At 43.0% G+C, this 27,735-nt stretch overlaps 1 protein-coding gene across 2 annotated transcripts in view; it reads left to right on the top strand.

Annotated features, from left to right (window-relative positions):
• PER2 (period circadian regulator 2) overlaps window positions 1–27,735 on the top strand; it is a 90,390-nt gene that overhangs the window by 38,104 nt on the left and 24,551 nt on the right. For both annotated transcript variants that reach the window (XM_075003798.1, XM_075003799.1), the window contains 11 exons: window positions 7,521–7,660; window positions 9,469–9,547; window positions 11,890–11,996; window positions 13,506–13,659; window positions 14,058–14,166; window positions 14,984–15,115; window positions 17,852–17,942; window positions 19,347–19,503; window positions 19,606–19,730; window positions 21,385–21,588; window positions 21,801–22,061. In XM_075003798.1, coding sequence (XP_074859899.1) covers window positions 7,521–7,660; window positions 9,469–9,547; window positions 11,890–11,996; window positions 13,506–13,659; window positions 14,058–14,166; window positions 14,984–15,115; window positions 17,852–17,942; window positions 19,347–19,503; window positions 19,606–19,730; window positions 21,385–21,588; window positions 21,801–22,061 — 1,559 coding nt within the window. The remainder of the gene's footprint in view (window positions 1–7,520; window positions 7,661–9,468; window positions 9,548–11,889; window positions 11,997–13,505; window positions 13,660–14,057; window positions 14,167–14,983; window positions 15,116–17,851; window positions 17,943–19,346; window positions 19,504–19,605; window positions 19,731–21,384; window positions 21,589–21,800; window positions 22,062–27,735) is intronic.

Here is a 27,735-nt window from a genome sequence, read left to right as displayed (position 1 = left end):
AGGTGGAGAGCAGTCTGTGGGTCCACAGAATGAGGAATCCATCTGCTGTGGAGGCTGAGCTGAGGCACTGGGATCAGCAGAATGTGGGACACTTGCAGTTACTCTGAGATGCAAAGAGGTTCCAGTTGGGAAAAGCCTCACTTCTGGAAGGATGCATGGAGGACGTCCACGTGGATTGACTACTCATGGGCCAGGAACCGGTGACTGAGGTGGTCCACCAGCTGCTTCTGGACCCCGATGAGATAGGAGGATGCCTCCAGGTGAATGGAGTGGTCTATGCAGAGCAACACAGTGGCTGCAGCGATGAAGTAGAAAAGCCACACAAGTGAGGCGAATGGCCTGGAGATCATGCACGTTGATGTGGAGTGACAGGTCCACAATGCCTGAGTTGTGAGAAGTCCTGGATGGGCACCCCAGCCCAAAGTGGACACATCCGTGACCAGGGACACTGTGGGCCGAGAAGCATGGAAAGGAAAGCCCACAAGAACTTTCTGCAGGCACAACCATCAGTAGAGAGCATTGGAGACATAGTGAGGCAGGGTCACGACTGTGTCTAGGCCAGCCAGGCCAGTACAATAAGGCCAATGAAGCCTTGTGAATGGCACCACATGTGTGAAGGCTGTCGGTTATCTCAGCAACTGAAGGCATGTGTGGACCATGTGTTTAGCCGATGGTCCGGGTGAGATACCACCTATGCCCTTATTTTCATCTGAGTCTTTAACTGCTAGGACAAACAGTCCTTTTGCAGCGGGCAGCCCAGGCAGGCTGACGGATGCCCCAAGGTCCTAACACCCGAGTCTTTAACTGCTAGGACAGGAAAAGTCCCTTTGTAGCGGGCAGCCAGGATGGCTGACGGGTGCCCCAGAGAGTCTGTCCCATGGAGGTGGCAAGACTCGGTGCTCAGCTCGCAGCACGCTGTCCCCAGTGACCAGGCTAAAGCAGCTGGGTTCTTTGTTTTGTGTTCAGCTTGCACAGTAACAGGGAGAGTCAGGTTACAACTTAACCAGTTACTTATTTACTGACTAAGGAGACTTTAACTTTTATGGTTACAAGATATATATACTTTGTTGCAAGCTTACAAGATTTATGCTTTGTTACAAAGATTACAAGGTTTACACTTTGTTTTTTAGTTGCCAATAGCTAACATATAACAATTCATAGATCTTTTATTGAATGTGCACAAAGGAAACAAAAGGAAAGCAATACACTTTACTGGTCTTATTCTCACCCCTGCATCACCAATGTGGCGTGGCCAGCGTTTTCACTCAATCCCTCAGGAAGACGCAATAATAATGAGGAACGGGCATCCCCTAGGGCCTCGGGAGGCAAAGACCCTCCTGACCGGCAGATAGAGGGAATTGGAGCTCAGTTAGAGGGGCTGCCGGACCCTTACTTTATACCCATTGGGTCACGTACGCTCTTCCTTATCTCAAAAGATGCCAATTGAATTAACTCGTCTCAAGATACTAGTTCTCACAAGGCTGGTTCACACCTGTGGGGTGGAGATAATTTTAGGGCATTCTTTCTTTATGGGTCGGAGAGTTTTCCTCCGTCTGGGACATTTTTGTGTAGGCGAATCAACTGATGGTACTTAGCCAAGGGCAGTCCGAGGCCTGGCTGTCTGTTAGCCCATTGTCTCTTGTTGCAGCTTTGCTCTGGAGCATCAAAAGACTGTGCCTGAGATAAGCACATCTGCGCTCAAGGGCATTCCAGGGCTAAGCTGTTTCTTTAACCCTTTGGTGCTCTGAAGCACCCAGGAGAGACAAGATGGAGTAGAGAAAAAGGGGAGGTTCTGTCTGGCTACACCATGGTGATGAGAAATTCGGAGGGGGAGTGCAGGAGCTGTACAGTAGCTGGGTAGTGCTGATCAGGGAAGAATGCCCTGGCTTGTGTGGGGTTGAGGACTACCCGATGAACTCCGTGTGCTTAATGGGAATCAGTGAGGAGTTTGCTGGGCTGAGCAAGAGGCCTAGGCTGTCTAGAGTCCATCTGAATCTGCACCTGCTTTGTGGACTGGACCCAGAGGAGCCAGTTGTCCAGATACAGGTACCCCTGGACACTATGACAGTGGAGGAAGGCAGCCACCACAGCCATACATTTTGGTAAACACTTTGGAAGCTGTGAAAAGCCTGAAGGAAAGGGCTGTAAATTGAACGTAAGGTGTAGGTGGCCTACTGCGAACCTGAGGTACTGCAGGCAGGAGCGATGGATGGAAAGATGCAAGTAAGCATCCTTTTAGGTTGAGAGTGGCATACCAGTCCACCAGATCCAGAAAGGGGATGATGGTGCCCAGAGATGACATGTGGAAGTTGAGACACCGTAAACTTGTTGAAGGTCCAGGATGGTTGCAACCCACTGGTTGCCTTGGGAACCAGAAAGTATTGGGAGTAGAATCCCTAGCCCCTGTATGGAGGCGGGCACCTTCTTTGCCATTCTGAAGTCTGGAAGCAACTGTGAACATCCCTGAAGAGGAGCTGCTCATGAGAATGGTCCCTGTGAGGACCCAGCATTCCAACGTGATGATCGATCAGGTCTGGAGGAACAGGCAAAGTCTGTTTAGAAATGGCAGGGCATGACCCAGTGGTGAAGGTGCTCTGTTCTGAAGTGCACCATCAAAGGGAGCACTTGGAGGAGGACTTTGTGCACAGCTAGTCCGAGACTGCCGACAGTGAGGCTGGCACCAAGAGTAATGCCCCTTGCATTGGTAAAAGTCTGAGTGCCCACGAGGTTGAAAGGATCTGGACTGCCATTGGTGCTGCTGAGGCTGCAGTTTAAATGTGTCTGTTGTATAGTCAGTATGTGCATGCCCAAGGACTTCATGATACAGAGAGAGTCCGTGATGCTGTGGAGGTGGGTGTTGGTCTACTGAGTGAACCCTTGTGAGAGTCAAAAGTGAGGTCCTGGATTGTCTGCTGGACCTCTGGGCTACGTCTACACGTGCCCCAAACTTCGAAATGGCCACGCAAATGGCCATTTCGAAGTTCACTAATGAAGAGCTGAAATGCATATTCAGCGCTTCATTAGCATGCGGGCGGCAGCGACGCTTCGAAGTAGGTGGGGTCCTTTCGAAAAGGAGCCTCGTCTGGACGCGCCGCGCGGTGGCAAAGCGCGTCAATTTCGAAGCGCCGCTGCCACCCACATGCTAATGAAGCGCTGAATATGCATTTCAGCGCTTCATTAGTAAACTTCGAAATGGCCATTTGCGTGGCCATTTTGAAGTTTGGGGCACGTGTAGACACGGCCCTGGTGGAAGGCTTGATGGTAAAAGTCAGGCCACTTGGCACATGACTATGCCCAAGTCAGTAGGGTGGGCTGCAGAGTTGCCCACATCAAGAGATGCCTGTAGGCAAGTTCAGGACACCAACTTGTCCTTCCTAAGGGCCAAGAACTGCCCCCTCAGTCCCTCTGATAAGGCATTTTTGAACTTGAGGGCGACAGTCTGGGAGTCATAGTTTTAGCGGCTGAAGACAGCCAACTGGTTAACCACCCAGAGCAGGCCACAAAGAGTTAATGGGCACAAAATAGACACAAAAACACTCCTGATTCACAAACTGCTCAACCAGCATTTTAATGGAGTGGGCCATTCTGTTAATGACTTACTGAAGAGGAATTTTCACAACACTCTTGAAAGAGAGGCTGCCGAACTCTCTTGTATTCAAATTGAACACATTAACACGCGGTTTGAACCAGGATGGGAATTTTCTGGGTCATTATAGGGGCTCGTTTGCATACATGGCTTAATCTAATTCTTGACTCTGCCCCTGCCTTCTGCCCCTCTACTCTGAACATTGGTAGTGCCTTGAATCTGTTTTTACTACTTGTATATCTGTGCCATGTTTGTACATAAAGATACGGATATTGGGTTTGTGCCTATGTTAGAAATATTTTAGTGCTGAGATTCACAATGGAAGGTGTGGTCTCCTCCCATTCAGGATAGTGGACAAAGACTCAGATTTCAAATACCCATCTCAGGAATTTGGGACTTGTCATATGGGATGCAGCCAGTGGCAAAATGCCACAACAGCCCACCTGGTCAGGTGACACTCCATTGCCTATGGAAGAAGTTTTTCCCTCCACGTAGCAAGCTGTAAGATGAACTTTGCAGTGACGATCTTTGGTCTCCGTCCTCGTGAACTAAACCTTTGTGAACTGGGGCCCATCCCTCAAAGGGATATACAGCAAAACCTGATTTAATGAACTAATGCAGGGAAGATGTGTCTGTTAAAACTGGATGTCCATTAAATCAGAGGGTTTACTGAGGCCCTCTTCCCCCCCCGCCCCCCAAAAAAAAAACAAACCAAACCCTTCTACTCACACCTGCTGCTGGAGGAGCTGGAGCCTGATGTTGCGTATATGCAGCTGGATCCAGCACTGCACAGTGGAAGGGGCCCCAGGCTGCATGGCTGCAGCTGCTACCACCACTAGAGCTGACATACGCTCCTCCCCCTGGGGTGGAGATGTATGCAGGTGTCATCTGCCTGGATATGTGCCCTGCCGCTGGTGGAGGAGTGCATGGCAGCTCTGTCAGCAGTGATGGTCCAGGCAGCAGCAGCTCTGGCAGCTTGAGTAAGTCCCTTGCTGTTTTTATTTTTGGGGAACGGGGGTGGGATTTAGGATATTATAGGCCCCAATTAAACAGGCTTTGGGAACAACAGGGGACTTGCAGATGTCCGTTGTTCCTGACGCCCACTAAATTGGGATCTGTGAAATCAAGGTTTTGCCATATTTTCAGAGACTTTCAAGAAATCATCAAATAACATCGCTGTATTGTGCATCAATAACTTTGATGTATTTAATGCACCACTATAACAATTTTTCCTCTGACAACCCATTATTTCTTTCTTTTTTTAATAAACCTTTAGATTTTAGATTCTAAAGGATTGGCGCAGCGTACGTTTTGGGGTAAGATCTCAGTACATTTTGACCTGGGAATATGGCTGGACCCTATGGGGCCTGGAAGAATCTGTGTGGATTTGGCGAAATAGGATTTCATAGCGCCTCAGCTGAGTAGGAGGGTTGCTGGTTGGAACATTAGCAGCAGCTGGAGAATCTGTGGGCTTGCTTGTGTAGCCTCTGGCTGGCCAGTGGGGTTGGCAGAGATATATCTGTGGCTGGGTTGATTTTTTTGCCTCAGTGAGAAGGAAATCACAGCCTGGGCTGTAAGTTTCCCAGTTCTAAGCAATTTGCCCAGGATCGGTTCCCTCAACTTGTCCCAGAATCCTTCTTAATATTAGACCCCAAACATGGCCTTCAGTAAAGGCAAGGTGCAGCTGCAGTCTCATTCTACCTTCCTACCTAATATGCTCTCCATATGGGTCAGGGTATCTTCCTCCTGGTCGTCGTCTTGAAGCCCAATGTGATGGCTGTGGAGCAGAGGTTGCCAACCGTGGATGCTTGTAGGGCCTTTGCGTTCTGCATTGACTGAATAAAGCTGTTCCACAAATCCCAACAGCTGTTTGTTGTCTTTGTGGAGCCAGTGAAGGAATTTGATACCAACACAGCAGATCTCTGGATGACCTTCTGCGTGCAGGTGTGCTATCAGCTGGCGGGTGCTCAACCCCTCTCGCTTATCAAGGCTCACTCAACCAGGTGCATGCCACTCCAGCGACCGTTCTCGCTAATGTTCCTGTCCTGTACGTTTGCAAGGCAGCAACGTGGTCTTCAGTGTACATCTTTGCCATGCTCTATGTCTTGCTACAACAAGCCCAAGAGGGCATAGTGCATGCAGTCACCTGTGTTGAATGGACAATCGTTCAAAGAAGAAAAGATAGTTACCTGTTTCCTCAGCTGGTGTTCTTTGACACGTGTTGCTCATGTCCATTCAATATCCCTCTCCCTTTCCCCACTGTCAGGTTTTGCTGGCAGGAAGAAACAGCATGTGCGCTTTACTTCAGGCAGCACCTGAGCCAGCTCCTTTGCAGGTTCTGCTATGAAAAATCTTTTAGTATGGGAGCATATGGCAAGCACATACCCCTACACTGAATGGCCATAAGCAATGCATCTCAAAGAACACCAGTTACAGAAGCAGGTAACAGTTTTATCATTTCTGCGTCGGAGAGTTTACATTCTTAATGTTAGCAGGCAAAGGAAACGAAGTGTGTGTGGGATAAAAGGAAAGACATCCACGTGCCAAACAGAGCTTGAAGCCCCAGTTCCTTGACAAACTGCAAACTACAAACCCCATGCAGATAGAAGCAGCAGTTCAAGACATGGCTGTTCCTTTTCAGCCTTTTCTCCTCAGTTGTGGGTGTCCCCCCCCATTTTATTTTAAGTAGTGAGCTGCTGTCATTTTCTTTCTTTCTGGGCACTCTATTTTAGAGGACAGTTTTTTCCACAGGGGCTGCTTTTTTTTATTGCTCCTTTCGCGCTTCCTACCCCTTCTTTTCCCCTCCTCCCCAAAAGAAAACTTAAAACAAAACAAAAAAAAAAGAACTAAAGAACAAAAACAAAAACCAGGCAAAGAAGCACAAAGCCAAATACAGACTATATTTAATGTATACTGAACATCTGCCACCTACTGCAGAAGAAGAATTGTGCCACCTGTGTATCTGGCACAAGGAGCATGTGTGATGCAAAATAGCATGGGCCTTGTCTAAATGAAAGCTGGCATCCAGGGCAGAAGGCTTGCACCAGCTCTGATCTAGTCAGTCTGGACCATAACTGCTTTAAAACTCTTAAAGTCTTTGAAAGAGGTGAGTGACTGCTGCAGCCAGTTAAAGATGCTGGGATTCAAGTAGTCTATTTATTTGACTTCCTCAAAATGGGTCCTTTCATACCTGTGCAAAGAATTAGGCGTTCTTCCATTGTCAGTCTGTCCATGAGGAGTACAGTCCTGTGACTGGCTGAAATTTCCAAAGACCATTATAAGCACAACTTCCATTAACACTTTAGAAAACTATATTACCGCATTTCCTGATCATCTTTGGCAATCTGTCAACGGTAAACTCTCTCTTTCAGGTTGTAGTCCTGAGAGATAGGATACGGCACACTTCCATTACATAAAACTTTATATAGTTATACTGTCCCTATTAGTCTTTTGATTTCATTCATGTCAAGCTAGGAAAATGCTTTGAGTACTAATGGCTTGTATCTTTTCTCAGTAAGCTAAGGCAATATTTTACCAGGTCACTGTTATGTAGATAAAAAATTAATTCCATTTTGAAGGGCAGATGAGGGTAAAACTAAGAGATTATTAGATATTGAAAAGTAGTGACCTAGTTCAGAATGAATATGGTTTAATGTGAACAGCATTACCGAAAGTAGGATTTTCTGTTTTTATATAAGATGGCATAAAATAGTTTAGTCTGAACAATTACTCTTCAAAGACTGTGGTCAGGATTGAGTCTTCTCCAAAATAGTCTCCAAAAAGATCATGGGCTGGAATTTTTCCAAAGCTTTTTGAGGGGAGCTACATGTATAACTCTCCTAGGCGCTTTGGAAGTGTCTGGCCATTCTGCACTGAAGATCTCACTGTAAGCTAAATTCTGTGCAAAACAAATAGTCTTTCTTCTTGTTTTTAGTGCGGGAAAAGAACGTGAGTGTGACATCTGCTACCACCCATTTCGTATGACTCCTTATCTTATCAAAATACAAGATACTGAGAATGCAGGTCAGCTTTGCTGTGTTTTGCTTGCAGAGAAGGTGCATTCTGGCTATGAAGGTAATAACACTAAGATGCAGTGATTTTTCTCCCTTAATAAAGCAGGGCTTTTGATTTTAAGTAACAAGCATTCAGCAGTTTTATGAAAATGCATGTGCTATAATGGGAAAAATGACTTTCAGTCTGGTAAGAATTGTTTTGAGTGATTAGATCAGTGTTACCATGTGTCTTTATGTTATAAATATGGGTATTTAAGGGGAATATACTCAAACTTTTATTTGTAGGTTTTCCCATCCTTTTGTAAATATAGGGCATTCACAGCCAAGTCACGATTATATGTTTTAAAAAAAATATATAAACATAAATGCAGGAGATGAGTTGGTGGCATCCTGGTCCCTCTGAAGTCAAATGGGAGTCTTGCTGTTGACTTAATTGAGGTCAGGATTTCATCCTTGAAATGTATCCTTAATTGCCTGCAGAAGGTTGGTTGGGGAAAAGATAACATCAACTATTTTTTTTGTTAAAGGAACACAAACAGCAGAGAAAATAATTATGAAGTGAAACATCAGTTTTGTGATTTATGGTTGAGACATCTTTGTATATGTTTTAAATGAAGACGTACAGTGAAAGTTTTGTTATCCAGCGCTTCAACCAGAAAACTTTAACTGGCATCGATGCACTGCCCGCTGACATTATCGTCAGATGCCTCCTTCCCCCTCAGCCTGCCTTGAGCACCACCAGCTGCCTCCAACACTGCTGCATGTTCTCATCAGCAGGTGCTTCCTTCCCCCTCAGCCTGCCTCCAGCTGCCTAACCCTTTGCTTGAGTATCTGGCACTTCGTATTAACAGGCAACCAGTATTCCCCATGAGTGCTGGATAACCAAGATTTCACTGTACTTACTCACACTTATAAGTGCACAGGTGTGTTAGTGCCCAAATAAGAATTTACTTGCATATTGAGTATGCGTAATCAGAAGGCAGATATGCCCCTGGCTGTGGGGCTAAGTATTTTTCTCCGACCAAATGAAACCTGATTGTGTTTCTGTAACTTCAGTTGTGTACTTCTACCTTTAATCACAGCGGTCAATCACGCTCAGTCAGAACTTCCATGTGTTACCGCTGAGTTTCGGTCCAGTCATAAACAATCCTGAAATAGAAGTAATCTTGGTTATACTTTTTGTTTAGACTTGTTAATTTGATTCTGCTTGTAAGAGCCAAAACAAGTCACACTAGCATCAAAGGTCAGACCTTGGTCCCTGCTGGATCTTCATTGTACCAGAACACCAACATAAACCAGCTGGTTTAGTCAAGTATTTCAAGAGTGATTTGAAGTTAGAGTATTTGGCTTTATATTCCCTCTTGCAGTCCCTAGTATACCAGACTTGTTGGATCCATTGTCACAGTGCAGTTCCATTCTTGCAGTTCACAAATGCCACACTGGTCCTTTCAAGTGGGAGTAAATAACATTAGCTTTGGGTCTATCCTCACTTTGTGTTGGAGCCATACCAGGCCCAGGATCAGGTCATTGCATGTTAAAGCGGTGTATACTACCTTTTAATCTTGCCACGCCCTGTGGTCCTGTGTTGGGTAAAGCTCAGCTGCAACCAAGAAATGAACCCCAGATATGAGGAAATGAATAATTTTGATTTTTGTATCTAACATACTCATCTTGGAAGTAAAATATTGCCATAAATTATGATATATAGATAATCAGGAGTGCATTTTGTGAGCCAGTTAGTAACACTGAAATCTGCTGTCCTTTGAGTTAAAATGTATTCCATGCTGATGGAATGATCTAGGTACTTTAAAACATTATATGCATATGAAAAGTGGTATCGAGCTATTTTCATTTTTTTCTTCTTTTTAGCACCCAGAATTCCTCCTGACAAGAGAATTTTTACAACTACGCACACACCAAGTTGTTTGTTCCAGGACATTGATGAAAAGTGAGCAGATGAAACTTGGTTTTTATGGGAAGAGGTGTCTTTTAGTTATCTGTCTTACCCTACACAAAGTATCCAATAATTACACAATAGTTCTAGCTCTAAACTAGCTTCCACGTTTTAGGAAACAAGCAGATATCTGTCATACTGTCAAATGTGTACATATGTATGTACATGCACATTTTCTGTTTCTCTTGTTCTTAAAATAATGAATTTAACCAAGAAAAATAGAAACAAAATAGCTGACCTGATGTGGATTGTAACATGAATTCACACTATCAATTTCATTCATTTCTAATTTTAAGTGAATTTTATTGTAGTTGAAAATGGAAACCATTCTTACCTGTTAATAGACTATACCCTCTAGTAATCACTCTACCAGCTGTTGCTGAACTAGGGTAATGCTGGATGATTTCTCTGTAGAAGAGTGCTTTTAAAGGCACAAAACGCAACGTATCAGCATACTCTGGAATGGAGGTAGAGTGCAGAAGCAGGCTGAGAGTACAGGGTCGGGGGGAGAGTGGGATAAGGGAATTGGGGTACTTCCTGGTGCAATTTTTCGGTGGGGGGACAGGGGCACAGGTGGATCTGTGCTGCCCTGCACGTCCATTAGTGGTAAGAGTTCAGGTTGCTAATAGGGGAGGTGTTTCACTCCTAACACACCACCTTAGTGTCTGGTAGAATTTTTTTTTGAAAACTAGCTGTTTTTCCCCCTCGACTTCCACCTGCCTACTTTCAGGAAAATGAAACCGGTTTCATTCCCCATCTCTTTCAACCTTGTTGTGCAATGTTGAAGTTACCCAAAGTGAGAAGTCATTTAAAAGTAGTTTGTAGAGATAATCGCAAAACATTTCTTTTCCTTGCATGCTTTTAGCCATGAAGTACTTTGATATCAGCAGGGTTAACTGACATAATTAGAATAGCCATTAAAAATGAGCAAGCAGCTCACCTGTCATTGAGGTCATCATTTCAGGTTGTCTTCAAACTCAGGAAGACATTCCTTCTTTGGTTATGCTCAGGCAACGTTTTCATGTGTACTTTACCACAAAACAGCCACAGACATGTTAAACAAATGCTGAGATTTGGCAGTAGTTGAGGTCTGTCTTTGTGTACCAGCCATATCCCAAAGAGGTGCACGTCATGCTTTTGGAAACTCTGACCCAAATGGTTGGAGGGGAGTTCTCTTATAGACTATCAGAAGTGTGCTGCTGAGGGAAGTGTCTGCCCTACAATGCATCCAGGCTCCATAGGAGCAAAGACCATGTTTCCGTGGAGTTTGATCTCTACTTGTCAGGCGCTTTGTCTCTGACAAAAATGTAGATCTCTAAAATCCCAGATGTCCGCTTTTGATGTCTGCAAGAGTAGCTTTTGGTATCTTGCAAAAACTTACCAGTCAAGTTCTGTGTCATAAGTGGGAGCACTGCTGATCAGGTATCTTTCAAAGCATGTATGGGAATTAGGCAGCCCCTTGCCAGTTTGCTTTGAAAATTGTCTCTCCCCACCCCCCCGCCCCAGTGAATATTTTAACAATTTTATAGATGAGTTTTGTGTCGTTAACCTAAGTTTTCTTCTTTGGAGCAGTCATGAGTAAGTTAGAGATCTAATAAAATTTTAGACTATCTGCTAACTTTTTAGGTCTTCTGTAAGTCTTTTTAAAATACCTAAACTACTGTGCTGACTACCTTGCAACTCTTCAGAAACTTAACCCTTTAACCTGACAGGAAGGGTGGACTTCCAACTAAAGCATCAGACTTGGGTTCAGGAGATCAGTTCCTGGTTTTGCCACAGATATCTGGTATGATCTCTGTCTCAGCTCCAAATACAGTAGAACCCCAGTTATCTGACCTATGTCAGACCGAAGGATGTCTGGGTAACCAGAAAAGTTGGATAAGAGGGGGCTGGCCATGACTGGGTTGTGGGGAGGAGACTGGCTCCTGGGGGGCCAGCTACTGGGCTGGCAATGAAACAGCATTTTGGGTAACCAAAGGTTGGCTGATCTGGGTTCTACTGTATTTGGTTGTGGGGTACATCCCACTTTTGGGGGTGGGAGAGGGTGAGGAGAACAAACTTATTACTATTCGTGAATGATAAGGAGGTGCTAAGATACTCTGGTGATAGGTACCATAAAAAGAATAGTGGATGGTTAAGGTCCTGTAAAAATGAATGCAGTTTTATCCAAGGGGTTGTTATTGTGGAACTCATACCAGTGTTTCCCCAATTTAGTTCCACAGAGGTTTTTATTTTAAAAATAAAAAACTAAAAAAACCTAGAACAGAGAGTTTCAAATGAAATATTTCAAAACAGGATTTTGTGTGCATTTACACCATTTTTCACATTTTTTTCAGAGCTGTACCTCTTTTGGGATACCTGCCTCAGGACTTAATAGGAACCCCTGTTTTACTTCATCTTCACCCAAGTGACAGACCTCTAATGCTAGCAGTTCACAAAAAAAGTATGTTATCTCTTTCCTTGGCACATAGAGGAAATTTTTCTAAGAATGCTAGATACTGTAAGTTAGAATTCAATGGTCTTAAAAATCTTCAAGCAGCTAAAGCAGGACGAGATGATAGTATAGAATTAGTATGAAATTTCAGATTGTTCTGAAAGGAAAGAAAAAGTAAAGTACAAATTTTCATTTGGTTTACAGCTGAACTAGTCAACAACAAAATTGGAGAATTTATTATTCAGATTCTTGTTCCATAGGGTAAAATAAAACTGTCAACCATCAGACAAAATGGCAATAATAAGTAGAGCTCTATACAGATGCAAAATTGATGTCCACATTTGCAAAAATGATTGCTGTGTCCAGATGTGTGGATGTGCATACCTGTGAATATAAAGCAGATATCCATGGATTTGTAGGGCTCTAAGTAAATGTTAGCTTCTTGGTCAGTATCAGCTTTTTTCCATAAATTCAGAAAATGGAATGATTTTTTCAGTCACCCCCCCCCCCCAGGACATTTTCACTGGTATAATTAGTGTTGCTATGATGTCACCAAGATTTAAACCTTATTCTTGAGTTTTACATACACAATTTATAAAAATGTATGTGTATATTTAGGTCTCCTCGGGTATGTCTATGCTAGGAACTAACTTTGAAGTTAAGCACTACTTCAGAGTAGCCACCAGAGAGTCTACACGCATTTTCCCTTCCTCTGAAGTGGTTCGAAGTAGGGAACCCAACTCAAAGTCCTGACTCCATTCTCGGAGTAAGTTTAACTTCAAAGTAGGGTGTGTATAGACGCTCATTTTCAAAGTTGCTTACTTCAAAGTAAGCAACTTTAAAGTTATTTTTGTAGTGTAGACACAGCCCTACCGACTGAAACGTTTTGGCTGTATCTCACTACCTACTTCGAAGGGAGGATAGCAAGTAGGGTATTGGGAGTTTATTAATGAAATTTTGAGCGGTAAAGGGACTTTGAAGTACCCCTGGCGCTTCAAAGTACCAGTGGGTGAGCTGCGGCTAGATCTGAGCCAGCACGTCAAAGTTTAACACTTCAGAGTTGCTTCAGGCAGGAATTTGCTTGATGAAGTGCTGCATATGCAGTGCAGCATTTCATTAATAAACTCCCAGCACCGTACTTACCATCCTCCCTTTGAAGTAGGGAGGTAGTGTAGACAAGCCCTTTGTGTTGGAAAATAAAATTTAGTATTGCAAATCATGCGATCTGCTTTCATTACAGAGTGTTTGTAGATGTTAGTATGAGCAAAGAATATAGTTTTATTTTTTTATAAATTTTAAATATATTCAGTGAAGGTCTATTCTCTCTGGTGGCCAAATGCTTAAAATTTTCCTCTGGATGTGAAATTGCCCAGAGTTGGATTACTGGATAAAGCTTATGTTTTGCCATATACATGTACATTTAAAAATTTTTGCTGTTGTGAAATTATTGTAAAATGTTAAATACAATTTCCATGTATGGATATAAAATTGATGTTTTTGTAAAAACTTGTATTATAGTACTTCAGTATGGTGGACAGCCTTTTGACTATTCACCAATCAGATTCTGCACTAGAAATGGAGACTATATAACCTTGGACACCAGCTGGTCTAGTTTCATTAATCCTTGGAGCCGAAAGGTCTCATTTATAATTGGAAGACACAAAGTTCGGATGTAAGTAGACAATTAGTTAGATTGTCTTACTAATTGATGAGGTTGGGGGTTGAAGTTTGAATAGCAACATTTTAAATTAGTGGAAGCAATCTGTACAAAAGTGACCAACTCAAACTGCTCTTTAAATGGTTATTTGGGTTTTGTGATTGTAAGTGTATATTATAATAAATGCTGATAACAATAAATTTGTAAGTGCTGCAGGTTTTTCCAATATTGTCAAGAGTTACTTCAGAATGGAGAAGCCATGTTCAGAGTAAGGTTGCACATTTTATCAGATTCAAAGTTTTTTTTTAGATGTAATAGAATAGGAACAAGAGCCTATTTAATGTATATGAGAGATTAATTTAGGTTGTTTTCTCCATGCATTTGGAATATTTTGGGTATGATCATTTTTACAGCGGTCCCTTAAACGAAGACTTATTTAGTGCTCCCAATAACCTGGAAGATAAAGTCCTTCATCCTGATATTCAGGAAATAACCGAACAAATATACCGGCTGTTGTTACAGGTAAGGTCTTGGCTTTTATTTAACACTGAGGTCTTGGGTACTTACACTTTGCCTTCCCCCCCCCTCCGCCCCCACTTACTGTAGTATTTGAGAGTCTTATTTTTAATACCTCTATCATCATAACACCGTTTAGGTAGCTCATTTTATCCCTATGTTACAGATGTCATTTCTTTAATTCTGTAATTCTTTACATTCCTTTACACACATTTACAGTTAAAAACCTACATCCTTATGATTGTCTTCATTTTACACAAAACAGACATCCCAGAGCCTACACCAGCAAATGTACTCGGCCCATTCCCTTCTCCTTTTGACATTTTAAATGATCACATAAAAACTTATATTCCCCCACCTATCACTACAGCAGTTCTCTTCCTGACAACGGGAGCAGAGGGGCACAGAAAGAGGGATGGAGAGGTGCAAGGTAAAAAGTTTGGAGCTCATTGGATTAGGGTCACACAAATTCATATACTCCACTAATATGCTGCAAATCAACCAACACCTTCTGTTCCGCAAGTATTCCGGCAGATGCTGGTACTAGTCCGACGCATAAGACTAAGTCAGAATGTTACACTGGGTGGAGTTAAACTTAGTTATGGAGTATAAATGGCAGTTTTCCAGACTGCAAGACGTAGTTATTTAAAACAACAAATGACTCTTTCAAGTATATGTAGGTATAGTTGTGGGTATCCCTCTTTGGGGTCTTAAGAAAGCAGCATGTAGCTATTGCATCTCACTGGTTTTTCTCATTCTGAGTTATCAGTACCCATGTAAGCTTAATTTGTGTAAAAGCTGATTACTGATGTTTTGTTTGTAGCCTATACACAACAGTGGATCCAGTGGCTATGGAAGCTTGGGTAGCAATGGATCACATGAACATTTAATGAGTGTAGCATCATCCAGTGACAGCAATGGAAACATCAATGAAGATACCCAAAAGGAGAAGCATGTAAGGTTTTAATTTTATTTTTTAAATAAAGTGTTCCATCCATCCAGATCTGAAAACAGTTTTCAGCGTTACTATGTTTTCAATTTCTGGGACGGAAGCTACTGCTGCATTGTGGCTGTGGCCAGGCTCCTCCAGCAGAAAAATACTGGGGAAGTGGTTTGCTCCTCTTTTGAGAGGAGTGCCTACCCAGGAACACAAGCAGTAGTGGATTAGCTAGTAGGCCAGCGGGGTCTGTGTCTAGGGGGCACCAGCCAACTGTGGCACCCTGGAAAATAGGCACTACTCTAATCTGCTCTGTGAGCCTGCTTGGCACTCTTGCTGGAGAGCAGAGTTGGGGAATGGAGCCTGCCTTACTCTGGCTGTTGGCGCTTATGCTAGGGAGCAGAAGCCTCCGACCCTGCTCCCCAATAGGAGAGCAACAAAGTGGGGGGAAGGCCGTGGACCCCAACCCCATTGTGCCCCAGCAGGAGTGAGGGTGGGATGAGGTGATTGCACGCAGAAGAGGTAGGGAGGGCTGCCCACTAGCTCTGGCCCAGGGCCCCACAAAAGTTTAATCCTTCTCTAAGCAGTAACATAGCTTTATTAGTTTGGCACATCATTTTTTCCTTAATTTTTGTAAGGGAAGAGCTAGTGAGGTGGCTTACCTGTTTATGGATGGAAGACATGAGAGAAAGGAAATCCTGTATATTTGTCTCCTTCCATTGAAGGATGTGACATGTTTGGTAAAGAGCCATGAACTTGCATGTCGTGTGAATGGCCTAAATTGAAGAAATAACCCCCTCCGTATGGCAAGTGTCAGATGGAGTAGTCTTGCGCTTTGAGTGATTGTGTATGTGGTTTTCACTCTACATGCTGCTGTGCATGGGAATAGATTCTTTTTCAAATAGCAGTGTCCTTTGAGAGTGTGCCTGGGCATTGAGATTGGTGTTGAAAAAGGAACCCAAAGACTGATGAGGCTGTCCCAACCTTTATTAGAACTGAGCAATAATTGATTTTTTTTTTTTTTTTCAGGTCAGGGGCTGAAATAAAAAACTGTGAAAACGACTTATTTCAGTTCTTCTTGCCAAAATGACAAAACCAAACTGCTTTGGTTTTGGTTCATTACAGCATTTTTCACTTTGAATATTTTTTGTTTTGTTTTTGGATTATTTTTGGGTGTTTTTTATTAGCCAAATTTCAAAATAAACTCATATTCTGGAATGAACATGTAAACGTGTTCTTTTGATCTTTTTGATGCTTACATTTTTGTCTAAAACTGTTCACTTAATTGGACTGAATTCACTAATGTAGATTGAAACTCTGTAGTCTGGCACTCTCTCATCTGGCAACATCCACAATCTGGCTGGCTACTTATGTGTGTGGACGAGGTTTCTGTGGTCCTATAAAATTTGTTTATAGCCACCAGTTCTGGCTCTTGTTGTTCTGTGCTTTTGTTTAGCTGCAGTTTACTTCTAAATGTCTTCTAAGAGCCCAGTGAACATTTGGAAGTGCTGGTAATGCTGCTGGACAATATTGGCTTCCCATGGTCCAGCAAAATCCCTCGTTTGGCACTGGTCAGGTCCTGAGGGTGCTGAACTAGAGAAGTTCAACCTGTTATTTAGAAAGCCCCCAAATATCTAGGGCATTTTGCTTGCCAGGGCAGATGATGATTTTTGGTGGCTGGCTGGAGAGGCTGAACTGAAAAAAACCACCACCCTCACGATGTAGTGCCCTCTGGAAGATGGTGTTCAGGATGAGTGTCTTGATTCCTTGGTCTTAGAAGCATTTCTTGGCCGATTTTACCATTCAGTGAAAATTTTCACCCCCTCTCTAGTATTTGTGTCCTTAGCGTTGGATTGACATTCAAATATAAAGAGCAGATGCTTGCAGATGTGTCTGAGAAATATTTTTAAAATTTATTTAATATGTTTTCTTACAGCTACTGCTGTTGTGTTAGAACTGTTGTGGGCTTTTGGGTTATGTCACTATATTGCTTTCTATCAATAAGCACAAATATTGTGCACAAGGAAAAGTATCCAGTCAAAAGTGGAGTGTGTTCTAATTGCTGTTGTAACTTGCCTGCCTTGATTTTTGTCTAGGAGTAAACATACTGTTGTGAAAAAATATATTTGTTCATGGTCACCTAACTAATACTAGAAGAATTAAGTATAGTCTGAGGATATGTCCACACTTAGCAGAGATGAGTGCTGTGGTGATTGATCCACTGGGGGTTAATTTTAGTGGTTCTACTGAAGACCAGCTAAATGGACCATAGATCACTCTCCTGTTGACTCTCGTACTTCACCAAAATACGGTAAGTCAACAGGAGTTTTTCCTGTCAACCCAACTTGAGATAAACACTGGAGTATGTAGACCAGAGCTATGTCATCTCCAGCTGCATGATTCATAACTTAAGATAAATTAATTCTGTAGTGTAGACCAGTCCGGAGGTACAACTATGCCAACTACAGCCTGTAGTAAAATTGTGTAAATCTTTGCTTTGTTTTCTCAGTCAGGAAAGAAAATGGTATTCACCAGTCCTTGCAGTATGTGTACACTTCCCAGGGAAGTGACCCTCATTTCTCAGGTCAACAAGCTTGGGATAGTGAGGCTCACACTAACACTTCAGAATTAGCTGTGTAGGTGGCAAAGGTCTTTGAAGTTGGAACTCAGGCTGGAATTAAGGACCCAATATGTACAAATAAGCCAAAATTGTCTGACTGCTTTCTCTTCACTCTTCCCCTTTATACTTTTCAGGTAACATGTCATGATGTGGCCAGAAATGAAGTACAACACATTTTCATTGATAACAGAGTGAACCTGGAATGTAAGAAAAAGCCTTTTGGAGGTAAAGTGGCAAGAGCATGCATATTTTTTTCTATAAAACTGCAGAATTTCAGACTTGTTGAAATCAGCTGCGTTGAAATAGAATTTCCAGGCAAAATATACTTGTCAAGTTATAATGTTAACTTGAAAACCATATTTAATATTTTTTTAAGTTATGGATGAGAGTTCAGCATTTGAGAATTGTATCTAGTCTTTTTTGGAATTTTCCAGTAAATTAAATATTTTTTACATGCACAATTTTCAAAGGCTTAATGTTTGTGTGTTCTAAGATAACTGCTTAGATTAAGACGTTATAAATAGCTTTATTATTCTCCGAGTCTCTCTCTTTATGTATTTGTCTGGTTTGTCTTTCTGGAAATAGTAAATTCCTTTAGGTGGGTGCTTTATTTTGTACTGCAGCATTGTTAGTATGTAACATAGGTGCAGTTGTATAAAGATGTATAGTGAGAGCATTCCTGAATCCTGCCTTCATTGCACACTATTTTCTTTAACCTTACTGTAGAGAGTGTTTCCACCAAACCATCAGATAATTGTTTGAGTGGGTATTAGATGTCAGCATAGATATTCTAAGAAGTGATATGACCCACAGCACGTACCATGAGGTACACGAATTGAGTTGTTCTTACAGTGAAAATGTAAATTTAGGAAGAGACAAGGTTACAAAAGCAAGTGAAATATTTTCTTTTGGTAACTTTAAAAATGTAGATTTTCAGCTTGTAATCATTGAGAAGATTTAAAATTCGGACGTACAAAAAGTTTGGCTATTCCCCTGAGTCCTTCATATCCATAGTAGTCCTCAGACCTCCATAAATGTTGTTTTGCTTATACTGACTAAAAATAAGTCCTGAATATATTGTATCATAATTCAAATTAAATTTAAAATTCAAACTGTTAGGGCTGTTGGTTTTCTGTAGTACTTCTGTTGCATGTAAGTGGTTGCACCTCTCTAGTCTAGCACCCTCGGGACTTAACCGGTGCTGGACAAGAGAAATTGCTGGATCCTGGGAGGCTAATATTGTTTAGCAGCATTTCTAATGCTTCCACTGCTTACTGGGATTTTTGAAGACATTTAGGGGTAAATTACATATAAATAACAGTACAGAAAACAGACAGCCAGGACTTGTTCCTTTAAACAAACTTTATGGGACCCAGGGAAACTTGGTCGCACCCATGATGAGTAGCCATCAAGCTGACTAAAACCATGCCACTATTACAGATGTTGCTGAATGAGCGTGTACCAGACTAGAGAGGTTCAACCTGTAATATATGCTGGTTATACTATATTTTAATAAAGGATAACTTTGAGTCATTCAGAAGAAAGACATAAATAAGGGTTTGATTTATAGCTGCTTTCTGTTGTGAGCTATGAAGAGTTGACTTGTAATAATCATGAATCATCATACAGAAAAAACAAATTGTCCAAGTGTTCGGATGGAAGATATAACTGAAAAGGATACTTCAGCCATTGTGGCTTCTAAGAAGATGGTTTCTGAGGAACTCGCTTGGAAGGGACAACCTGTCTATTCCTATCAACAGATTAGTTGTTTAGACAGTGTTATCAGGTAGGCTGCTGTCCATCCAACATGAATTGTTGTCAGGTAAACTGTGTTTAATCCGTGAACTTAAAACATTTTTGTTTAATGTTGTTAAACATTTTTAAATAGGTACTTGGAGAGTTGCAGCCTACCTGGTACAGTAAAGAGAAAATGTGAACTTTCAGCAAATGCTGCTTCACTGAGTTCTGATGACCATAAACAGAAAACAGCTGATTCCATAAAGCCATCAGAAGGTATGAATTTTATTTTTAAGGCAGATTTAGCAAAAAATGTAGTAATTCTGTGCAGAACATTCATAAGTATAGATTTTTAGCTAGAGGGAAAAAGAATGTGCATGTTACATTTAGACAGTTGTGTGCCTAATAAGACACAGGGCTCATCTACACCACCACTTTCGTTCGAAGGAAGGATGGTAATTAGGGTGTTGGGAGTTCACTAATGAAGTGCTGCCGTGCATAAGCAGCATTGCATTAAGCAAATTCCCCCCTGTGGCAACTTCGAAGTTTTTAAATTTTGAAGTACTGGCACGCATCTAGCTGAGGCTCACCCGCAGGTACTTCAAAGTGCCGGGGCAACTTCGAAGTCTCCTTACTCCTCAAAATTTTGAGTTTAAAACTTTGAAGTTGCTGCATGGGGGAATTTGCTTAATAAAGTGCTGTCTATGCACGGCAGCACTTCATTAGTAAACTCCCAACACCCTAATTACCATCCTTCCTTCGAAGGAAGGTGGTAGTGTAGACAAGTCCAAAGTGTCATTGAAATCAAAATTCAGCTAACTCTGACAGAGCAAAAGTTGCCCTCAAAAACAATTGATCAAATGTTTTCTTACAATTTCATTATCTGTTTAGTGTTTAAAAAAAAAACAACTTGTGTTAGGTTGTTTTTTTTTTTTTGAGAGCTACCTAAAATTGTGAAAATCCTTAATGTTTGCAGTTTTTGTAGTTTGATAATCTGTTAATAGTTATGATTCGCTTTAAATCAGTTTCTGAAAGCCTTGACTGCTAATCATAATAGAAATGGCAATCGTCTTATTTTTGTTTGGACATTTGAACAGTTGCATGATTTTATGGTAACCAATCACGTGTATTGATCATATAAATATATGTATATAACTTCCCTGCAGCTCAAAACTAAAGCAAATCAATCAAGAAGCAATCATTGGCTATGATTAGTTAAGTGATTTTTATAATTTTAAAGTGATTGAAGATATATTGTACTTTGAAACAAGAGTTCTTAATGCCTGTTACATCTCCAGTAACTATCTGCGGTTGGCATAACTGTTGGAAAAGGGATGGAGGGAATAGAAAAGGGGGCAGAAAGAATATATAAATAGGTTTGCCAGAATTGAATTGTGTTTATAATTTTGACAGGTAACACTGTTCTTAAGCATTTTTTTTTTACCTTTTTAAATGTTCATAACTGTAAATTATTGGGGGTAAACAATTGCTTAATGACATTGAGATTAAAAATATTTAAAGCTTTCTAACAGTTAAAACACATTTGTTAACATCAGGTGTCAAAATGTATCCTGAAATAGTAAGTTCCTAAGAAGTGGTGTTCTTTCTTTGCCTATTTGTAAATTTCAGATATCAATGAAAATACTTTTCCAACTGTCTGTGTATGTGTAGGTTGAAATTATGAATTAAAAATCCGGGCTCAAGTATAAGTTGCTTTCAAAGAGGGTAATACTGTGTTCCCTCGGAAGTTGGGATAATATCTGATAGAAACATGTTGGGCACTGCTAATTATTGGGTATGAACAGACTGTGAATAACTTTGCTGTCTTCTCTAAAGCAGTCTTTGGCATTCTTGACTTAGGTGCTTATTTTTAATTAGCTTAGTTCATGTTCTGTCTAATGAAATGTCATTAACTTTTTCTCTTCTAAAGAAGAAAGAGTGCTGTTGAAAACTCCTATAGACCCTGCAGTGTTGAAGACATCTGATAAATCAAATGGTCCTCCAGTAGTTGGTGCTCACTTAGCCTCTTTGGCTTTACCTGGGAAACCAGAAAGTGTTGTATCCTTCACCAGTCAGTGCAGCTACAGTAGCACCATAGTTCATGTTGGGGACAAAAAACCACAACCTGAATTAGGTACAGTATTTACTGTTGAGATGAATAATGTGATTTAAGATATTTTACCAGTGGTTGACAATGGAATAGCTAGTTACAATGGGAGTATATGATGTTGTTGCTATAGAATACTTACAGACAGACAGACAGACATACTATTTTAGAGTTACAGTGCTGTGATCTTAAAATTAACAGAATATTTTCCTTTAAATATTTTTACTCTTTTGTTCTAGAAATGATAGAAGATGGTCCTCCTGGAACAGAACTCTCAGACAGTCACCTTCTTGTCTCTCCATCCAGCACTGTGCATGTAAACCAGCAACAGGAGCCATTTAAGAAATTGGGACTTACAAAGGAAATCCTTGCAGTACATACACAAAAAGAAGAGCAAAGTTTTTTGAAAAAATTTAAAGAAATCAAAAGATTCAACATTTTTCAGTCCCGCTGCAATTACTACTTAAATGATAGACCCAGAGGCTGTCTTGGTGAACGAGGTAAGGCAACAGTTGTTTTTGAACTTAGTTTTAATGGTTGAAAAAAAGTCTGAACAAGAAAAATCGTCTCAGGTATTTCAGGTTCAGAAACTATTGTTAAACCATGAATCATTTTGAGTGGCACAAATGCAGTTTTGTCAGGTTTCCGTGCATAAACTTAAGCATCAGTGTTCAGAGCCCCAAAACGTATGGCAAAGGGACACTGGTCTGTAGGGCAAAGTGGTAGGGGGAAACAATAGAAGAGAACTTACATAAATAGGCATGGAGATTTGTACAGAGAACTAGCTTACAAATTAAAGATTTGTTGCATTTGTACTTAAAGAATCTGTAGCATTAAGCATACAAGTAAGCCCTTTAAAAGAGAGAAATTACGTTATACTTGTGGTATAGGGAGTGTATAGGTCACACACAGATGAGTAGAGTGCTGTGTGGTTACAAATGTCTACCCATAGATGCAGATATCTTCAGATAGACATTGGTATCCACTGATCCACAAAACTCTTCTCCGAAGAGATACTGCAGCCAATGGAGAGGAATGCGATCTTGTCGCTAATGAGAGCCTGTGCCAGCAGCTCGTCTCAGCACAGCTATACCAACCAGCCCCACCATCAGTGGGGCTGTACAGTGCCAGACGGGAGACACCAGGGCTGTGGGCAATACAGTCACATTGCCAAGGAGAAGCCGCTGGCTCAAGGCATTGGCTCTCAGGAACAATGGGACCATGTCCCTCTCCACTGGCCACGGCGTTTTGTGTGAGTGGAGCCCTGCGGCTCAGCAGATCCCAATATCTATCCACAGGTATCCACATCTGTGAGTGAATATTTTTATCTGCACAGGGTTTTTGACGGGGAAGGCCTCACCTCTCTCACCTTGTCGGTCATACATGGCAATGAGGAGGCCTTTAAATGGCAGACACCCTGGAGGGGTTAGGGGAAACAAGATTGCCCTGAGCAGCAAAAGGGCAGGAGTGACCTTGTGAACCTTCACCCTGACCCAGAGGAAAATGTAGCAGGTCTCAGGTCTGACTCAGAGGCCCAACCAGAGCGATTTACCTAAACCTAACTATGTTAGTGTGGACTGCTGAAGTACTGTAGACTTGCCAAACACACCCTCTTAGTGGGCCACAGAGAGGAATTATCCCTGAATATCCCAGGGCTTGTGACTTTGATTTTGATCTTCTGTCTGGAGAGACTGAAAGCCCACATTCCCTCACAAATAGTAAGGAAGCAGGGCCTCTGCTGAATGCAGTCTAGATAACTGGACGTTGTTAGGTTTCCCACTCTCTCACTGGGGAACCACCAAGGATTCCTAGTAGAGTCTTAAAATGTAAATCATCAAAACATGCAGTAGAACTTCAGAGTTACAAACCCCTCAGGAATGGCTGCACTTCATAACAGAGCAAAACATTATAGCTCTTGTATTTACTTGTAAACTTTTGAAACTAACTTTAATACAGCTTTAAAACTTCACTATGCAAAATAAAAATGCTACTTTCACCACCTTAATAAAATAAGCACAGAAACGGTTCCTTGCCTTATCAAATCTTTAAGCATTTCACTTGTTTATAAGTAGTTCATCCTTGATGAAGTACTGTACTTATATGTGATTTGTTTGTGCTACTGCCTCATCATACGCTTCCAGTTCCAAATAATGCATATAGTTAACTAGTCAGTTTGTAATTCTGGTGTTTGTAACTCTGATGTCCTTCTTCGGGTAGTGTCCCCATGGGTGCTCCACTTTCAGTGTCAGCACATTCTTGCGCTGGTGCTCAGAGATTCTTCTATAGCCATGGTTTCCCACACCACACAAGCTCAATAGCGCTACCTTGTGCTACCTGGTGTGTGTATGGCGTGGGCCCCTCAGTTCAGCAGCAGTGCGACGGAAAGGGACCGAGGGGTTATGGTGGAGGAAAGGCTGGATATGAGTAAACAGTGTGCCCTTGTAGCCAAGAAGGCCAACGGCATACTAGGGTGCATTAGGAGGACCATTTTGAGCAGATCTAGAGAAGTAGTTATTCCTCTTTATTCGGCACTGGTGAGGCCACATCTTGAATATTGTGTCCAGTTTTGGGCCCCCCAGTATAAAAAGGATGTGGGTGTACTGGAGCAGGTTCAGGAGAGGGTAACAAAAACGATTAGGAGGCTGGAGCACAAAACCTATGAGGAAAGGCTGAGGGATTTGGGCTTGTTTAGTTTACAGAAGAGAAGACTTAGAGGTGATTTAATAGCAGCTTTCAACTTCTGAAGGGGAGCTTTAGAGCAGAGGGTGAGAAACTGTTCTCAGTGGTGTCAGATGGCAGAACAAGGAGTAATGGTCTGAAGTTGAAGAGGGAGAGGTGTAGGCTAGATATTAGGAAAAACTACTTCACCAAGAGGGTGGTGCAGCATTGGAATACGTTACCTAGAGAGGTGGTGGAGTCTCCATCCATTGAGGTTTTAAGTTCCGGCTTGACAAGGTCCTGGCTGGGATGACTTGGGGGTGGAGAGGGCTGATCCTGTTTGAAGCAGGGGGCTGGACTAGATGACCTCCAGAGGTCCCTTCTAGCCCTATGATTCTATGATTCCTTCTCTAGTGTCCTCAGCTGTAGTCAGAGCTTTGACCTCTCAAAGATAAGAAGAGTTAGTGTCTTATACCCTTTCTCCAAGTTATTTACCCTGTTAAACGTTCTATTAACAAAAAAAAAAAAAAAGTTTAGTTGCATTAGAAATAGTTGCTGTGTCATTGGCATGCTGGGCTCCCCAGGCTTTAAGTGATGCACAACTTGGAGAGAAGCCATGCTGGCCTCTGATGGACATGCCTCCTGCATCAAGTGCTTGGGTGAAGGCCACCAAACCTAGTCCTGCACCCATTGTTCCAGCCTTATGGCGAGGGCCAGGAGGGACAGAGCCAACAGGCTTAAGAATTAATCTCTACAAAAAGTCCCTCTGTCAGCCCTGGAGCAGCCTTCCGCTAAGGAACTGGCACGGAAGACCAAGGTTATGGATGCTGTGCATTCCTCTACCTCTGTGGGCACCCCATCCACAAAGATGGACTCTTCTCAGGCACGTTCCTGTCCTCCAGTGCCATTTTCACAGGCCATGCTAGTTGAAAAGAGAGCCGTGATGCCCCCAGAACTGTCAAATCCAGCACCACTGAAGAGGGAGCACTCGGAGCCGAGCTGTCAACATTTGGCACCTCTGACACTGTCAGCACCACTGGCATTGGCCATTTCTACCCCTGGGCATAGGAGGTCCTCAAAAACAAGACCCTGCCCTTAGTGCCAGACCTGAAGCTCATGTGGCACTGTTCCAGTTCTCTGTGCCGTTCGCACAAGGCTCCGGACTCGGCACCCCAAGTCCAGGACTGAGAGAGTGCCCAGTTCTTGCGCAGTATTGGAGACGGCACCAAAGTGGCACCAAGACACTGCTTCACCAAAGCCCCTGATGCTGGAGTGCAGCACGGCATCTAAGAGGTGCTGTGAAGACTCAGCACCAAGAGAGCACACTGCACCAGCACCATCTAGCTTGCCACACTGCATGTCCACGGTGTCGCCTACATCTCTCTGTTCATCTCAATACTCAGGGTTTTCACATGGCTTGGGGGCCAAACCACCACCATCATGCTGGCTGACTACAACCTCTGAGTTACTCCAAACAGCAAGAGTTGGTTCCTGTCTTACTCAAGTAGCAGAGCCCAGCCCTCTTGTATGTCATCCATGAAGGGGTGCATCATCGCCCACGAGGCGCTTCTGTCTGCATTGGATGGGGTGGACATGGTGGATAGAGTATGGCTTCCACCGTGGTTGTGAGGTGCATATTGTGGCTCCAGGTCTCGAGAGGTCCCCAAAGACTTGCAGCAAAAAGTGGAGGACCTTGTTTTTGACAAGTACATCTCTTTGCTGAAAAGGCAGACAAGGTCCTTCACTCTGAAGGATTCTCGCACCGTGCTGTGCACACTGCGGATGTACCCCACCCCACATTCAAGTGGGCCTGGTACTCTCCCTATCAGAGACCACAGTTCTGGCAGCAATCTGAACTTTTTGAAACTCACCAACAGCATAGGTCCCAGCAGCGAAGACCTCATCGGCAACAGCACCAACAGCCCCTGGCATCCCACCCTCAACAACCTAAGGAGCAGTATTGGGGGTTTGGTTAGGAGCCTGAGAGATCTTTCTATTCCAGCTGTTGCACAGTATGGGTGACATATGTTCCACCACTGCCTCCACCCCTTTTTCTACCACTGGGCCACCATTACCTTGGACAAGTGGGTCCTAGAGCTAGTGGCCCAGAGATACTCTATCCTGTTTACCTCTACCCTCCCCCACCCGTCCCTCTTCAGGAATCCCTGTCACAGCATCTCCTCAAGGAAGAGCTTCAGTACCTCCTCCATTTGGGTGTGGTCGACCTGGTCCCCCTGGAGGTTCGGGACATTGGGTTTTACTCCACATGCTTCCTAACCCAGAATAAAAACAGGGAGGGGAGGCCAATTCTCGACCACAGGATGCTCAACAAATACATTTTATATCAATGGTTCAAGATGGTGGCTCTTGTGACCATTATTCTGTCACTGGACGGAAATGGTTGGCTTTCGGCTCTCTACCTACAAGATGCTTATTTCCGTATCACAAAGACATATTACGTGAATGTAATGTTTAAATGTATGTGAAAATTGTTTTTCAGTTCCACAGAGTGTCGAATCAATATTTTAAAAGATGTAAGTTCTGTTGACCTCTTTATGGCAGGATGTGGATGCCTGGAAACTGCGCTAGTGCATTTTACATTAGTATTAAAAACAAAGGGAAGCCTCATTTCATGTTTTGAAACTGGTGGATCAACTCACTTATAAATAATTTTGTGATGGTGATGAATGAAAATAATCACGAAAAATGGTCATTTAATAGGATAGGGAACTAAATGCATTATAATTTAGCTGACTTCAGATCAGCAGTGTCAGTCTCTTGTCTTGAGGGGGGCAGAATTTCATACTTTCATTATGGCACATGTACCCTGATGGCTATTGACATACACACATCCCTCGTTTAACAAGTACTTGACTTACGAGTACTCGTTTAAAACGAGGGAGACACATACATACCAATGTTCACTAGAGGAGTGAACTTCCCTCACTAATACAAGCCATAGCTGGCTGCGCTCCAGCCTCTGGGTCCCTGGTGGGGAAAGGAGGGTGAGTGCAGCAGCCCAGCGGCAGGGGAGGAGGAGCAGAGTGTCCCGCAGCCCCCAGGCTGGCTGCACTCCAGCCACTGGCTCCTCAGTGGGGGATGGAGAGAATGGCAGCCCTGTGGCTGGCTGTGCTGCAGCCACGGGGTCGCCAGCAGGCGGGGGTGGGGGGTGAGTTCGGCCGCCCTGCAGGGTCCCTGGCAGAACGGGGGAGGGGGGATGAGAGTGGTAGCCCTGCAGCTGGCTCCGCTCTAGCTGTGGGGTTGCCGGCCAAGGGGCAGGGGGAATCCGGCAGCGAGCCCTGTGGCTGGCTCCACTCAAGCCACAGTCATTGGCACGGGGGTGGGGTGGCCACGAGAGTAGCAGCCTTGTGGCTGGCTTTGCTCCAGCTGTGGTCCCTGGCCAGGGGGCGGGGAGACCCACAGCCCTGCAGCTGGAGCTGAGGTGGCTGTAGGGTCCCTGGCTGGGGCACGGGAAGACCCACAGCCCCATGGCTGAAGCTGAGCCGGCCACGGTGT

The sequence above is a fragment of the Carettochelys insculpta genome, chromosome 10 (genome assembly GCF_033958435.1).
Source record: "Carettochelys insculpta isolate YL-2023 chromosome 10, ASM3395843v1, whole genome shotgun sequence".
Taxonomy (NCBI): domain Eukaryota; kingdom Metazoa; phylum Chordata; order Testudines; family Carettochelyidae; genus Carettochelys; species Carettochelys insculpta.
Note: the sequence above shows the minus strand (reverse complement) of the source record. Positions and strands in the feature narration are given on the sequence as shown.